The 17,557-nt window shown below is 44.7% G+C and overlaps 1 protein-coding gene across 5 annotated transcripts in view; it reads right to left on the bottom strand.

Moving 5' to 3' along the window:
• The window catches only part of INTU (inturned planar cell polarity protein), a 234,221-nt gene that overhangs the window by 155,365 nt on the left and 61,299 nt on the right, over window positions 1-17,557 (bottom strand). For 2 of the 5 annotated variants that reach the window (XM_033938828.1, XM_033938865.1), the window contains exons 1-2: window positions 15,371-15,503; window positions 2,030-2,586 (exon numbers count right to left, since the gene is read on the bottom strand). In XM_033938828.1, coding sequence (XP_033794719.1) covers window positions 2,030-2,586; window positions 15,371-15,462 — 649 coding nt within the window. In that variant the 5' untranslated portion in view covers window positions 15,463-15,503. Of the gene's footprint in view, window positions 1-2,029; window positions 2,587-15,370; window positions 15,666-17,557 lie in introns of those variants that run through there. The other 3 variants (XM_033938856.1, XM_033938837.1, XM_033938846.1) reach the window with 3 other exon arrangements.

The raw sequence follows: 17,557 nt of genomic DNA, 5'->3' as shown, positions 1-17,557 counted from the left end.
TGTCGACCAGTACTCCCAAGTCTCTTTCTTGAGGGGTCTCTCCAAGTACCGCCCCGGACATCATGTATTCGTGTATGAAATTTTTGATACCGACATGCATTACTTTACACTTATCCACGTTGAACCTCATTTGTCATGTTGCTGCCCATTTCTCGAGCATGGTTATGTCACGTTGCAGATCTTCACAATCCCCCTGCGTCTTCACTACTCTGAATAACTTTGTATCGTCTGCAAATTTAATCACCTCACTCATCATACCCATTTACAGATCATTTATGAATATGTTGAAGAGCACGGGTCCAAGCACTGAGCCCTACGGCACCCCATTGGTGACATTCTTCCAGTCTTGAGTATTTTCCATTTACTCCCACTATCTTTTTCCTATCCGCTAGCCAGTTTTTAATCCACGTGAGTACTTCACCCTCTATTCCATGGCTCTCAATTTTCCGAAGTAGTCGTTCATGCGGAACCTTGTTGAACGCCTTCTGAAAATCCAGATATACAACGTTGACCGAGTCATCCTTGTCTATCTGCTGTTTACTCCCTCGAAGAAGTGCAGCAAGTTCATCAAGCAAGATCGTCTTTGCTGAAGCCGTGCTGACTAGTCCTCATCAGATTGTGTCCGTCAAGGTGATCAATGATGCGGTCTTTTATCAGCGCCTCTACCATCTTTCCCGGTACCGAGGTCAGATTCACCGGTCTGTAGTTTCCCGGATCTCCCCTCATACCTTTTTTGAAGATCGGCGTAACATTCACCACATTCCAGTCTTCTGGAATCTTTCCCGATTTGATCGACAAATTGGCTATTAGTTGAAGAGTTCAGCTGTAGTCCCTTTCAGTTCCTTAATGATCCTCGGATGGATGCCATCCGGTTCCGGGGATTTCTCGCTCTTAAGCCTATCAATCTGCTTGCATACTTCTTCTAGACTGACCGTCAACCTTGTTAGTTTCCCGTCTTTGCCTTCAGCGTATAGCCTGTCGGGTTCTGATATGTTGTGTATATCCTCTTTGGTAAATACAGACGCAAAGAATGTGTTCAGTTTATCGGCGATGGCTTTGTCCTCCTTTAGTACTCCCTTTATTCCATGATCATCCAACGGTCCCACCGCTTCTTTTGCAGGTCGTTTTCCCTTAATATATCGAAAGAACGGCTTGAAGTTTTTCGCCTCCTTGGCTATTTTTTCCTCGTAGTCTCTTTTGGTCCTTTTTATCGCGTTGATGCAATTTGTGCTTTTTCCAGTTTTCGTCTGTTTTTGACCTTTTCCATTTCTTAAACAAAGTCTTCTTGTCTAATCATTTTGTTTAATCATTTGATAGCTCTGTTTCTTAACAACACTTCAGGAGTGTGTTGCGGTGGTTAGCGCTACTGCCTTAGCACCCTGAGGTTCAAACCCCATGCTGCTCCCTGTGACCCCAGACAAGTCACTTAATCCTCCACTGCCCCAGGTACATTAGATAGATTGTGAGCCAACTAGGACAGATAGAGAAAATGCTTGAAGTACCTGTATGTAAACCACTTTGAATTTGGTTGTATAACTACAAAAAAGTGGCATATAAGTCCCAATCCCTTATTTATATATGCAAAATTTTTGTAATTTTAATGCTTGTGTTTAGAACTGCAAGGTACTGAGGCATACAAAATTATTTTTTATGTTATGTTATATAAAAGACCAGTGGTGTTTTACACTAATATATTTTTATATTCATTACGTCGGTGAGTTTTGCATACTGGATATTTGTTTTACTCTGCATATGTTTGGGGGGTTTTACAGTGGAGAATTATAATAAATAAACATGAATCTGGCAAAGCTAAAGCACAGCACAAAATCAATCTGGATATTATGAAAAATGAATAAGATGTAATGATTCCTTCGCTCCACCAATAAAAGCAGTATAACTTAGATATAACAGAACATTTTTTGCCTGCATATATGGCTCTCTTTAGCACACTTAATAGAATGGTAATATTAGACTTTTAAGAGAAGTACATTTACTGCTGTACACAACCTAATTTAACCTCATCACTTACCAATTATAATTTGGGTGCTTTTGATTGCTGAGCTGCCTGGAACTAAACCGTGTACAACCAGTTTTTCTTCATTGGTATACTTTAGATTTCCGTTTTGGCCTCCTTGTCTCCCCTGTTGTCTACTACTCCATGAAGGCTGGTGGATAATTCCTACCAAAGTTTGCAGCAGCTCGGCAGGTTCACCCTCTCCACTGCTTGACAGCCTGTTTGGATTCACATAAATACAAACATCCTTGTACCGCTGCTGGACAGTTCCACCTGTTTTGGGACTGGACTGCTGTTTCAGAATGGAAGTGGGGCCCTTTTTTCCAACATGCTTCTGCGGCTTTTTCAAAATCCTGGAGAGTTTTTTCAACGTGGGTTCCACTTTTTTGCCCTCCTTCCGTTGACTTGCTGGCATCACCTCTGCTTCATTTTCCTGGAATCGGACATGATTGACTGATGGTGCTTCAGGAGAGTTAACAGGCAAGAGAGCCTCTTCTTCGCCTTCGCTCAACTCCAGGTAAAACAGCTCCCCATTTTTCTGCACACTGTCAAACCACTCAGGCTCCAGATCACTGCAACAAAAGAGAAACAAGCTGTGTGTCATGGTGCATGGATCAATAACTCTGCCTTTCACCTGACTTTATCATAGAAAGCTTTAACTTCAAATAGGGCAAAGCAATTGCTTTCAAAAATGTTTTCTTACTTATTAAATCTGGAGTAGTACTATTGTGACCTACAAAACATGAAAATACCTCAGTATTTGAATGTATGGTTTGTTTGGGGAGGTTTGGGGTTTTTTTTTTAGTTCTACAAATATGCTTCTACCTGTTTACTTTGGGCCACCACTGTCTCTCGAAATTCCAAGGCATCAAAAGCCTGTTTTATACACAACAGAAGTATTATTCTCTTGCTATTTAACCATGAGAGCAGTAAATAAAGACACCCCCCTCCAGAGTCTGGAGGTCTTGTCTAAGTGCTTTAGTATTCAACCATTGCAAAAGCAGCATTCAAAGAAACCAATTTCATTGCTTTCAAATCGGTAGCTGCAAAAGGAATCGTTCTCATAACTCTGTAACAAGAATGGCACCTCTCACCCACCTCCTCATTATTTGGCAGATCTATCATCTTGCATTTGTGTTCATGAACAGCACAGAGACAATATCTAGCCGGCACAGTAATGTTACTTAGGAATTCAGTATCTGAGGATTTCACTGTGTCTCAAAAACGAATCCCTCCGTGGGGGGTGGGCTTCATTTGTTTTTATCAATTTATTCATTGCAGAAGACCAGCAGTGTACACAATTCAGTAGAACTAGCATGTAGAACTAATAAGAAAGCACACACAACTCAGTTGTTATCGCCTCGGTAATGAATGATGTTTTCAGAGATTCCTAAAGGCAAACTAGGTAACAAGTTTCAATACAGTGCAAAGTTCCTAAGCAGCTATTGTCTTAGAAAAGCAGTAATTCATCTTAGAAAACCAGAAGAGGCCCTATTAATCTGGTAATTTGAATATGCCATGTTTGACTGGAAAGATATCTAGAAGCCTCTAAAAAAAGAAAAAATTATGTTTCATACCTGAAACATTTTCTTTCCTTTAGTCACAGCACATGAATCCAGAGATAAATGGGTGGTGTCCATCCACCAGCAGGCGGAGACAGAGAACACCAAGCTGAGCTCTATCATATATAGCAGGGGTGCCCAATATGTCGATCGCGATCGACAGGTCGCTCGCTCAGGCGACCCCAGACGATCGCAGAGCGGGTTCCCTTCTTCCCTTCTCTTTTTTTCCCCTCTTGACTGGCCTGCCTCTTGAAGAACGCCAGCCAATCAGAGTGCTGGCAGGGCGGGGTGAAGGTCGGTGGCGTACCAGTGTTCTCCCTAGGGTCTTTTAGCTGGGCGGTCCGCCCAGCTATCATCTGCTCCTGAATTCTGCTGCTGCCGCCGCTGCTCAACATTTTTTAAAAAACCGGCTTGGAGAACTTATGCTCCGGGGGCTAATGTGTGCTTGTACCGGCTTCCCTTCTCTTCCCTCTGAAACCGGAAGTTATGTGGGGGGGGGGGAGAGAAGGGAAGCCGGCACGCACATGTTAGAGCCCCGTTCGCGGGAGACAGGTCAGTGAAGCTTGCGATTTGCTCTTCTTGCTGCCAGGTCCTGCCTACTTTCTGTTTCCTCAAAGGCAGGACCCGGCAGCATTTCTCCCAATAGGTTAATATTGGGCCGATCAGCCTTCCTCTCCCCGACGTCAATTCTGCCGTCGGAGAGGAAGTTCTGGCCGGCAGAATTGACGTCGGGGAGAGGAATGCTGGTGGGCCTGAAGCAGGGAGAGCTTGGCCGGCGGCAGGCGGCTTTGGGGGCCTGTTATCCGATGGCAGCGGCAGTGGCAATGGCTTGGGGGAGGGCAGGGAGGGAGAAAGAGGGCAGGCAGGGAGACAGAAGGAAAGAAGAGAAACAGAAAAAAAGAAAGGGGGCATGAAGAGAGAAAGAGAGGGCAGGGAGAGAGGAAGAAAATGTTGTGGGGGGGGGAATGAGGTCAGGAAGAGAGGAAGCATACAGGCTAAAAGAAGGAAAGAAAGATTGGATGCACAGTCAGAATAAGAAAGTGCAACCAGAGACTCATGAAATCACCAGACAAGGTAGGAAAAATGATTTTATTTTAAATTTAGTGATCAAAATGTATCTGAATTTATATCTGCTGTCTATATTTTACACTATGGTCCCCTTTTACTAAACCGCAATAGAGGTTTTTAGCGCAGGGAGCCTATGAGCGTCGAGAGCAGCGCTGGGCATTCAGCGCAGCTCCCTGCGCTAAAAACTGCTATCGTGGTTTAGTAAAAAGGGAGGGGGTTATTTGTCTGTTTTTATATGGTTGTTAGTGAGGTGACAGTGCATAGAGTCATCTGCTTTGACCTCTTTGAAAAACCCTGGAATAGGAATGATGATTAACATTTTCTATGTGTACAGTGTGCTTTGTGGTTTTTTAAAATTTTATTGTTGGTAGATCATTTTGACTTGGTCATTTTAAAAGTAGCTCGCAAGCCCAAAAAGTGTGGGCACCCCTGATATATAGGATGGTTTATTCACTGGTAAGCTAGTAATAAAGCAGTAGGTTCAGCCAAACAGGTCTATCGGCCAAGCACTCCCTCCTCACATTGTCACACCATACAGTCAACCATCAAGACCACACCAAATCATACAGTATAAAGGAAAGACAGAGAAACATAAAGGGTGGGACCCTGAATTCATCTGCTGTGACTAAAGGAAAGAAAATTTTCAGGTATGAAACAATTTTTTCTTCATTGTCATCAGCAGCAAGTGAAATGTAGCAAAGCAGTCCTCAGTAGTGCTTACTCCAAGTTGGTAAAAGAATAAACCAACCTAGATCAATAGAGCACTCCGAGGAGACAAGAAAGTGCTCTCAGAGACACTAAGGCAGTGTTTCTCAACCTTTTCAAGCCAAGTACTTCCTAAGCCTAACAAATATCAACTGAGTACCCTCGACCAAGCTCCACCCCAGACCCACCCCCATAATAATAATATTAATTGTAATTGCGGAGAAATTTAAACAAAATGTTTCTAGGCGTTTAAACTAGAAGGTGGGGGTAGCGTATGTATGAAGGACAATTATAGAGGCCATTCCCAGCAAAAGACAAGATGTGATGGTAGTAAAGATTGCAACATAAACAATATCAGCAACTCACTTCTTAGCATTGCAACAGAAAGTGAAACAAAACAAAAAGCTATACGATAAAGGAAATTACCGCTGAAAAATAGATGGAAAGCAATGAGCACAAATGCTCGCAGTCTAAGCAACAAAGTTCATGATCTGCAAGCCCTGATGTTAGAGGCAGATCTGGATATTGTCGCTATCAAAAGACATGGTTCAGTGAATCCCATGGATGGGATGCAAACATACCGGGATACAATCATTTTAGGAAGGACAGAGATGGTCAAAAAAGTGGAGGAGTAGCTCTCTATGTAAAGATCGATATCCAAGCGACTGATATGCAAGGGACCTGGGGAGAGGAAGAAGTGATATGGATCGCTCTGAAAAGAGAAGATGGAACTTCTATCTACATGGGTGTTGTCTACAGACTAGAGAATTGCGCAGGGACGGAAATCCCACCCGTCCCCGCCAAAATCCCACCAGTCCCCGTGAGGAATTCCACCCGTCCCCACCCATCCCCGCGAGGAATACCCTCTGTCCCCGCAAGGAATACCCTCCGTCCCCGCCTGTCCCTATAAACTTCAGAAATAGTTATTTCATTTAATTATGCTACTGAATTAAAGGCTCTAGTAGAGACCCATTTACAAATAAGCAAAGACACTTTATTAATTTGGAAATATTAATTGGGAAGAATACATACTTTGTAAACGGGTTTCTACCAGAACCTCTAATGTAAATAAAAAATATAAATACAGTGGTACCTCGGTTTGCGAGTGCATCGGTTTGCGAGTGTTTTGCAAGACGAGCAAAATATTCGCAAAATCAGCACCTCGGAAACCGAGTGTGCCTCGATTTACGAGCGCCCCCCCACGATCCGGCACCCTCCGGCATCCCCCAGGCATCCACCCACCCACCTGATCACATTTCTTACCCCCATTTGGCACCGCACTGGCACCAACGCACAGAGAACGGGAACCCGAAGGCCTTGAGCATGCGCAGATGCTCAAGGCCCAGCGAGAAGGAGGCAGATCTTCGGGCACCGGCATGTCCTGTGTGTTGGTGCTGGTGCCAAATGGGGGTAAGAAATGTGACGTGGTGGGTGGGTGGATGCCTGTGGGATACCGGATCGCAGCGGGGGTGCGACACGAGCAGGGGGGGGGGGGGCGCTGGATCACAGGGGGGGATGGCGGATCACGCGGGGGTGCCTTAATGAGCGGGGGGAGCAATGCCAGTTCTTAGGGGGGTAGAGTAGTACCGCTGGCCTCGGGGAATGGGGGTGGGTAGGAACAAATCAGGCGAGTTTCCCATAGTTCCTATGGGGAAACTCGCTTTGATATACGAGTATTTTGGTTTACGAGCATGCTTCTTGAACGAATTATGCTCGAAAACCAAGGTACCACTGTACTCAGCTGATGAGACCCCCCCAAGCTGTCAGCTGAGGACTTCCTTTGCAGTTGGCCGGGGGTCCCTTTTGCCAAGTTTGGCAGGCAGCAATAGTATCCCTGAGTCACAGATGCTGGCACTTCAGTGGCTCATGGATGCTGCCAGTGACTGCGCGCTTGGTGGAGGGGAGTTTTGGCCGTCTCTAGAGGAGGTCCTCTGCTGGCGGTGCTTGGGGATCCCCTACAGTCACAGCAAGTGTCAGCAAGTACATCAACACTGTAGAAATAAAACCAGAAATGCATTTCCTTTTCTTTTGAACACAATACAAAGACATCTGCTATATACATTTCCCAAAGCTAACATATTTTAGTCAATAAATTCAGTTTAAGGTAAGTGGTTTTAAAATGTTTTTGCACAAATGAATTAAGTATTACTTTTGTGATGTCCTGGCTTGTATTTATTGCACATCTATGACAGAGGTGCCTTTGCCATTATTTCATGCTTTGAAGAAAGGAAAATAACCATCAAACTCAACCCTTCTTCCCTATTTGATATGCTAGGAACATCTTGCAATGTATTAAAAGTCTGGTCTAGCTTAGATACCCTGGACTACTTACTCCTTGTAACCCCGGGCACGTCACTTAGGGCTAGATTCACTAAGGACACCTATCATGTCCTGACTACTTTGCGACCCCATTTACTAACCTCATGGTTGATCATCCACCGATCCGCACATGGAAAGTAGGAAGGACGCGATTCACTAAAGAAAGCACACCTACTGGGCTGGCCGATCCAAAAACAAGCGACTGGTGAGGACCAGTCGCTTGAGCAAAAACCCTGCTCTCTGCCCTGATTCTCCTGCTCAAAGCCTTAACCCTGCCGGTGAATTTTAGGTGACCAGCCGTGGCTTTGACATATGGGGCCCCGAGACAGCTCTTGATCAATACAGCGCCGTGACTCTCCTGCCCTTCCCCATAGTGCAAGCCCATGGTTTTAACCCACGGGTTTAAAGCAGGTTAAAACCACGGGCTCGCAAAGTAAAAAAGTAGTAAAGCAAAAATGTAATATGTTTCCAGCACTGCCGGGCACGGAGGGCCAGCGCATGCGCAGACCATCTACAGGCAAAGAAGATGGTCTGTGCATGCGTCAGGATCACTGGTGAGCGATCCGTGCGGTCGGTTGGGGGCGTGATTCCAATCACCCTCATTTGCAAGAGGGCGCTTCGTGAATCAATCCCCCGGCCACGAATCGGATTCAATCATGGCCATAGTGAATCTATGGCCCCAATTCACTAAAGTCAGGTTTAGAGACGATCGCTGCTAACCAATCCGATTCACAAAAATGGCCCACCAAGCGTTTTTCCCCTCAATTGCCCATTTTCCGATCCAGCCATGCAAATTTGTAAAACCCCATGCAAAATAGCCAAGCGATTGATTCACTAACATTTGCTTGACTATTTTGCATCGGGTTTTGCATGCAAACTTGATAGTGAATCAATCGCTGTTTGAAAATCATCCAGAGAATTGACCAACAGCGATTGAGTCACTATCTTTAGTGAATCTGGGCCTTAATCCTTCATTGCCCCAGGTATATTAGATAGTGAGCCTGCCAGGACAGATATGGAAAAATTATTTAAGTACCTGAATCTAAACCATTTAGGCTATAGGTGGCATATAAATACTAAAAATAAATAAATATGTAAAAAATGGTCATTAGTGAATAGCGGCTTTGTTGCATGTGATTTTTATTTATCCGATTGCATTTTCATGCCTTTGTGCATTATTACTGTATTAATTAATAACATTAAAAAAAATACTTAAAAGGACTGTAAGATAAGCAACTTATCTTGAATAACATCAGAGCCTGATCTGAAGTTACAGAGATGCAAACTGTCAACTTCAGAAACGTTCGTCCTAGAGCCTCCTGCTCCCCACCTGGTCGTAGCGGATCCATAGAGCTCTGAAGGAGTTCGGATCGGCAAATTCCTCCTGCTCCTCGAGTAACTTTTTTTAAGGAGGGGGCTGTAACAACACGTGAGCCAGATCAAAAGTTCTTGGAAACCTACTACCCGGGATCCCACCTCCGATCAAGATTAACTTTATCACCAGACAATACAAAAGAAGAGAAAATAAAACCATGAGTAAAAACTTTAAACAGGATATCGAGTTTTCTCTCATACCGAGGAACAGACTGGGACAATGTGCCGCGAAGTTCGTCTTCTATTTCCTGCCTGCCCTGCTCCTGCCTGCCCTGCCTCAGCACACATAGCCGACCGGAAGTGTTCCCAGATGTTAGCGCTGACGTCGGAGGGACGGCTTTGCTTAAGCTATGTGTGCTGCGGCAGGGCAAGTAGGAAAAAGAAGACGAGCCTTGCGGCTCGAGTTGTATTGAACCCCGCAGGATCCCCGCGACCCTAGGGGCGTCCCCACGGGATCCTCGCGACCCTAGGGGGTGTCCCCACGGGATCCCTGTAACCTGAAGGGGGAACCCACGGGATTCCCGCGGGTCCCACGGGATTCCCGTTGTCCCCGTTCCCGTGCAGCTCTCTACTACAGACCTCCAACTCAATCTCAGCAAATTGATAAAAATCTAATTGTGGATATCCAAAATCTTGGAAAGAGGAGGTGCTGCTGTTGGGAGATTTCAACCTGCCGGATGCAGACTGGAATTGGAAAGAAGTAGGGAGATTGTGGATGCCGTTCAAGAGGCTCTGCTCAGACAAATGGTGACAGAACCAACGAAGGAAAAAGCGATATTGGATGTGGTCCTCACAAATGGGGAGAGTATCTCTAATGTTTGAGTGGGTGCTTACCTGGGAAGTAGCAATCATCAAAGGGTTTGGTTTGATATAACAGCTAAAATGGAGATACTTAAAGTCCTAGATTTCAAACATATGGACTTTAATAAAATGGGAGAGTACCTGAAGAAAGAACTGTTAGGATGGGAGGACATAAGAGAAGTGGAAAAACAGTGGTCTAAGCTGAAAGGAGCAATAAAAATGGCTTCGGACCTTTATGTGAAGAAAATAAATAAAAACAAGAGAATAAGGAAACCAATATGGTTTTCCAAACTAGCGGCGGAGAAAATAAAGGCAAAAGAGTTGTCGTTCCTAAAATATAAAAAAAAACAAGAAAAGGAGTACAGAAAGGACTACCGGGTGAAACTGAAAGAAGCCAAGAGAGAGATATGTCTGGCGAAAGCACAGGCAGAAGAGCAAATGGCTAAAAATGTAAAAAAGGGAAACAAACTTTTTTCAGATATATTAGTGAAAGGAGGAAGATGCAATTGCTAAACTAAAAGTTGCTAGGAACCGATATGTGGAGAGTGATGAGGAAAAAGCAAACATGCTAAACAAATACTTCTGTTCTGTGTTCTGGAGATTGTCTGGCAAAGTAACACAAGAAAATGGAGTACATTCTGAGCTGTTCACGAAGGAAAGTGTTGCAACTCCAGGGAAGGAAGGGCCAGGCGCGTGCAGCAATTGCATGCCGCCGGCCTACAAGCCTTCCTCCCTACGTCAATTCTGACATCGGTGAAAAGGTCCGGGCCAGCCAAGCAGCGATAGGTTGGCCCAGAACATTCTCTCCGACATCAAGACAACCAGGAAGCCATCTCTGCTGGTTTAAGAGTAATTGTTATAACTGTCTTGGTGCTGTAATCAGTCCAGGCAGCTTTATGGGGCAAGGATTTGGAACGTTTGATCATGTCCTCCAATTCTTATTTGGAATTTAGGAGGCATTTTAAAACATACTTATTTTCCAAATATTTGGGTAACTAACTTTTTAAACTAATTGTATATCTTACTTTTTGTAAACTACATAGAACTTCACGGTCCTGTGGTATAAGTTGATTGTTATATTTCCTCAAAGTTCGCCTCATGCACCTGTCCTTTCACTTAATATGATTAGGATCTTCTTTCCTGTCCCCATTCCTCTTCTCTATCTTTATCCTCCCTTCCCTTTCCTTCTTCTGTCACCTAGAGCCTGTTTAGGAATGCGTGATGCACAAATATTAGATTATTTGTTAAAATCATGTTTGTCCTGATCTATATTATATATATAAACTTGTAACTCATTCTGGGCTCTTATGGGGGTCAAGGTAAAAAATTGAACAATAAATAAATAACTATACTTGATCTTGGTCTGTGCCTAATATTTTCAGAGCGCAGACCATAAAAGCCTGCCCAGCCCCGGTCCTCCTCACTCTTTCTACCTAAGTTCTAATGTAACTTTACTTCCCTTCCCCACATGTTTCCTGTTCGTCCAGTCAGTCCTCTCCCTCCCTCATATTTTAAGATTATACTTTTCTTTTTTTATTTTTACTCATTATAAACCATCTAGATCAGTGTTGTTCAACCGCCGGTCTGTAAAAAATTTTCTGCTGGTCCATGAAGGATTCAGGTCCCCTCCACAAACTGCACACTGGACAGGAAGAGAGGCTCCGTACCTGAATCCTTCATGAAAATGCATCTAAACTACTGCTAGGGGAAGCTGTGTGGCAAAGTTAAAAGCACACAGAGCTGCCGCTAGGCTAGAGATAGGAAAATTTTGCTGGAGAGGTAAGGAGGGAAGGGAGAAGGGGTACTCCTGGACAGGGTAGGAGGAGGGAAAGGGAAGAGAGTTACTATTGGATAAGGGGGAGAAGGGGTACTGCTGGACATGAGAGAGGACGGGAAGAGAGTTACTATTGGATAAGGGGAGGAGGAAAGGGAGAAGGGGTACTGCTGGACAGGGGAGGAGGAAAATAGGAAGGAAACAGCTGGCAGGGAGATTAGAGGAGGGGAAGGGGTCAGGATGGAACGGAGAGATCAGATGAGGGAAAGGGGAGAGACATTACCCTCCTGATGTTGTTTTTCCCTTAAATGTATTTTTACTTTCCTTAAAGATTGTAGTTCACCCCCTTCCATTTTGTATCGCTAATTACTTATGTACATATATCGTATACTTAATTGTACAAATTGTTTTGTCTCCCAATTTTAAATTGTAATACGCATAGAAATATTTGATATTGTGTGTACAACAAACTTCTAATAAACTTGAAACTTGAATGAGAAAGTAAAGAGACTGATGCTGGGAAGGGGGTCAGCAGAGAAATAAGGAGAGAAGGACAAAGATGCTAGATCTGGTATAGGAGAGATAAAAATGATGAAGGGAGCAGTGAAGCTGGAATTAATCATGTAAAATGGAAAGAGGGGGGTATAGGCTGGATAGAAACGGGAGAGGGGCATAGAAAGAAAGCAGATACCATATAGAAGGGGGAGAGGGCAAACAGTGGATGGAAGGGGCAGAGGCTGGATTGAAGAGACAGAGGGCAGACTCTGGAAGGAAGAGAGTGAAAAGACGATGAAAGCAGAAACTAGAGATGACAAAAGGTAGAAAAAAATATATATTTTATTTTTATTTGGGGATTAGAATATATCAGATTTGAAATACATATCCTGCTAGAGCTGGTGTTTGACATAACTGGGGACTGCAAAGCCCAGGCAGTGCTTCTTTAGCTTCCAGCTGACTTAGGGCTCTCTCTGACCAGGGGGCAGTTGCCCTAGTTGCACTCCCCTAACACTATTCCTGTCATGTGTGACTGTGGTATTCTGTTAGCATGATATTTCTGTGTAGCATTCTGTAATAATTTGGCTTATTCAGTGTTCCTGATAGTAGAGGGGATATATGTGAAGGGGAGGGGAGACAGGGGTTTTGTTGATCCTTACCCTGTATTATTTGTATTTATAAAATGACAATTGAGGCTTGTGCGGATGGGATCAAATGGTTTGCGGGGACAGAGCTCAAGGGGACAGGGAGGAGATGGGGTTTTTTTAAATTTCAGTCTTAGTAGTTTGCCAGTCTTAGTAGGTTGAAGAACACTAGTCTAGATACTTGGGATTGACGGTATAACAACAAAATTAAATAAACCTGGAGTTGCTATGGAAGTCCATCCAGATCTGCCTAACTAAAAGTGGCACGGACCTCAGGGCAAAGGTGCCACTTTTAGTCTCAGCATAGAGAGAGAAGCATTAGGGTCTATCAGAGCTAAAGTGTCATGGAGGTCTGCCAGAGCCATAACCTAGAAGATATTATATAGAAAGGCCTTAATCATATATCAACCCTATAAATATAAACAAATAAGATAAAGGTATAATCAATTCAACAATTCTAATGTCATTCACAACTTCGAATAAAGGCCAAAATGAATCTAAATCAAATTGTTTATTAAAGATATCATAAATGTCCAAATTATAATAAAAATGAGGTCTTGATCCTTATTGAGTGTTCAAAGAGAAATGTGGTGGACATATCATAAATTATGCAGACTTCAATCTTGAGAACCTCTTATGATATATACCAGTGTTTTTCAACCTTTTTACACCCGTGGACCGGCAGAAATAAAAGAATTATTTTGTGGACCGGCAAACTAGGACTAAAATTTAAAAAAACCGTTTCCGCCCCATCTCCGCCAGCTCGGTCACCTCAGTAACTATAGAAAAAATTATGAAATATAGAGCAAAATATAGACAGCAGATATAAATTCTCAAAACTGACATGTTTTGATCACTAAATTAAAAATAAAATCATTTTCCTACCTTTGCTGTCTGGTGAGTTCATGAGTCTCTGGTTGCGTTTCCTTCTGCCTGTGTATCCTTTCATTTCTTTCTTTCTGCACTCAGGCCCAAGAATTGTCCCTTTCTATTCCCTCCCTCTTTCCTTCCTATGTCCTTAGTGCCCCCGATGCTTCCTTCCCATGTCTTTAGTGCCCCCAGTGCCTCCTTCCCATGTCTTTAATGCCCCCAGTGCCTCCTTCCCATGTCTTTAGTGCAGTGATTGGCTGGCCCAGAACGTCCTCTCCGACGTCAGAATTGACGTCGGAAAGAAGACTTCCTGTCAGCTTTAGCAACAGCGGCAGGGTGGTAAGAGAAGGGGACCTGGGGAAAGGAAGGAGGGAGGGACAGGAAATGATCGCCTGTCCCGTTGTCCCAGAGCACAGCTTCGGGACGCTGTCCTGAAGCTGTGTGTGGGGACAACGGGACAGGAAGTCTGAAAACGGACCTATGGTCACTTTAATCTTGCTGGCCCTGCGCGGACCGGCAGAAATTTCCTGCGGACCGGCGGTTGAAGAACAGTGATATATACCATTCCAGGTTCCTGTCTTGTATATTATTATAATCATTTATGTCCACCGCCCCCTACCAAAATAGATTTTTGCTTAAATTTATTTACTATAAATTACATTTAATATCCTATATTTATTGTAATCATTGAATTTATTAAATTTACTATTATAAATACTAACCTTAAATATTTTAAGATTAAAAAATACCTAGAAGTAGAACGTGCTTGTGCATAAAACCTAATTAATGGATTATGGTAGGTTTAATATTCTATAAGTATTATAATCACTCAATTTATTAGATTGACTATTACAAGAGCTAACCTTAAATATTTAAAAATAGAAGATTCTTAAATGTATAAAGTGCTTTTGCATGAAACCTAATTAATTAATGTGCATAAAACCTAATTAATTGGTATACATAAAACCTAAAAAATTGATATGAGGAATGTGAATATGAATATAAAGTTTATCAAAATTAATGAAAATATTGCTATAGGTGAAAAGAACAAAAGAGGCTAGAAAGACATGTTCATAAGGAATGAATATTACTTAGGTTCTCTCTTAGACAATGTGAATGAATTATAAAACTTGTATGTAGAATAACTAACGTTTGATGAAAAAGGCAACACTTAGCTTGCTATATGGTGGGACCTGCCACCATCAACGTTGATACGATGAAGAAACTGCCATTTTAGCCTTTATTCAAAGTTGTGAATGACATTAGAATTGATGAATTGATTATACATGATCAACTATCTTCCCTTTATCTTATTTGTAGAACCATAACCTAGGCCAGGGGTAGGCAATTCCGGTCCTCGAGAGCCGGAGCCAGGTCAGGTTTTCAGGATATCCACAATGAATTATGTATGAGATGGATTTGCATGCACTGCCTCCTTGAGATGCAAATCTATCTCATGCATATTTATGGTGGAGATCCTGAAAACCTGACCTGGCCTACCCCTGGCCTAGGCTGAGATTTGTTATTCTGGCTCTAGTTATTCCACGGTTGCCTGCACTTTGTAGGTTGCTTTTCTGTTTGAAGATACAAATTGATTACACATAAAAAGTGGCATTTTTAAGGCCGTGCGGGTTTAGATCCGCGTTTTACCCCTTTCCCACGCAGAGCAAGAAAGGACGCGCCGACTCTTGAGCACAGAGACGACCAAGGAAAGGCGGAGCTCGAGCTGGGCCCCGGGGCTTACTCGGAGGAGGAGAAGCTGCTGCTGGAGGACTCCCGCTCCCTGCTCTCGTTTTCTCCGCCGTCTGCTGGGCCCCGGCTGCGTCGTTCCTCCATGTCTACGGACGTAACTCCCTCCCCTCCCCCACCTGAAGCAGAGCGAGCAGGAACCTCGGTGCCCCGTCAGCCCGCGCCGCGCGAGCTCTCACCGACATCTGGGGGCCTGGCGGGTCACGCGCTCCCCTTTTCCCGAAGGCGATTGGCTGCGGGCTCGTAGTCATGGAGACGGGGGGGACGCTTCACCGGCAGCTGCGGGACAACCGCCAAAAGCGCAGAGGCGGCGCGAGGAGGAGTCGGACCCCGGCCAAATTATTCCGTGAGGGTCAGCGCCGGCCCTGGGCGACTGAATATGGGGCTGACCACAGAACATTTGTTTGTTTGTTTTTTTTGGGGGGGGGGAGTTTAACCAAAAAAAGAAAACGCCCCCATCACAGTTCTCTTGGCAAAATCCATCCATCCCTGCCAGGGTCCCATCTCCCCAGCTGTCCAGGTAGACCCCCCCACCCCCGCCTACCTCCATCCCTGGTGGTCCAGCGGGGGGGGAAGGGGGCAACAACACAGCCCCCTTGCTCCTTTGCAAAATGGCTGCCACAACTTGAGACTTCTCAGGGGGAAGGAGCCAGGGTAGCTACTGTCCCCACGGAGACCGATGGACCACCAGGGATGCAGGAAGGCTACCTGGTCAGCGGCAGCCGGGTGAGATAGATGGATGGATTTTGCTGCCGACCAAGATATTCAGCAGAATTAGAAAAGGTTCAAAGAAGAGATGGGGATGGAACTCCTCTCGTATGAGGAAAGGCTAAAGAGGTTAGGGTTCTTCAGTTTGGAAAAGAAATGGCTGAGGGGAGATACGATTGAGGTCTACGAAAGCCTGAGTGCTGTAGATCAGGTAAAAGTAAACTGATGTATTACTCGTTTCAGTTTTTCACACTCCTAACAAATTATAAAGTTCTGGAACTCACTGTCGGAGGATGTTAACATAGCTGGATTTAAAAAAAGGTTTGGACAAGTTCCTGGAGGAAAAGTTCATATAGTCTGCTATTCAGATAGATATGGGTAAGGTGATCATAAGTCCCGTTTTCAATGGGACAGTCCCGTTATGGGACCTACTGTCCCGTTGTCCCGACCCACTGCTTCGGGACGCTGAAATGTCCTGTTTTCAGGGACAACGTCCAGAAGCTGTGCGCGGGGACAACGGACCGGCGATCGCTTCCCCTCCCGCTCTAAAGCCTGCCTCCCTCCTTCCCTCCCTACAGCGCTGAAATGGTCAGGGGGGGCCTGCCAGGTCCGAAATCAACCTCCCTATTCTCAGGGCCAGCATTAGGGGATGGCAAGGGGGCCCTGCGATCCAGGCAGCTCACTTCGCTGCCATCAGCCCTACCTTCGGCTGCGCCGGTAATGCTAAACTGCACGGTAAAACCAAAAAGAGAAGCCGCGGGACTTTCCCACTTGCTTGCATCGCTCGAAGTTCTGACGCTCTTGATCCCGCCCCCCTCTGAAGTGACTTCCTGTTTTTGAGGGGCGGGATCGAGAGCGGCAGAACTTCGAGCGATGCAGGCAAGTGGGAAAGTCCCGTGGCTTCTTTCTTTGGTTTTAGTGTGCAGTTTAGCATTACCGGCGCAGCTGAAGGCAGGACTGATGGCAGCTAAAAATCGCCTTCAGTCTCGCAGCAGCACTGGAACACTCACCTCTAAATTAAGCTAAGAGCTGATTCCCTGTGGGTAAAGAGGGGAAGTACTTGAATGAGATGTGGGAAGATGGTGGGTTGGCTGGCTCAGGTAAGGGGAGAAAGCTGCTAAATCAGATAAGGAAGAAAAAAAGGAACATAGGAAGATGCTGAACATGAAGGTTGTAGGGTGAAGGAAAAAAAACAGACATGACGAGTAGGAAGGCAGGTGGGAGATGCTGGACATAAAAGGAGAGAAAAGGAAAAGGGAGAGGAACGAGAGATGCCAAGTCCATGGGAGGGAGGGAAAGGAAAGGAGATACCAGACCATGGAGGGGGAGGGAGAGATGCTAGGGCATGGGGAGGGGAAGGAAGGAGATAGAGATGTCAGACCATGGGGTGAAGTGAGAAGGAAGGAAGGAAAGGAGAAGAGAGAGATTCCAGAGCATAGGGAGACAGAAAAATGGAGAGGGGGGAAGCTGAAAT

This window comes from Geotrypetes seraphini, chromosome 1 (genome assembly GCF_902459505.1).
Source record: "Geotrypetes seraphini chromosome 1, aGeoSer1.1, whole genome shotgun sequence".
In the NCBI taxonomy this organism is placed as follows: domain Eukaryota; kingdom Metazoa; phylum Chordata; class Amphibia; order Gymnophiona; family Dermophiidae; genus Geotrypetes; species Geotrypetes seraphini.
Note: the sequence above shows the minus strand (reverse complement) of the source record. Positions and strands in the feature narration are given on the sequence as shown.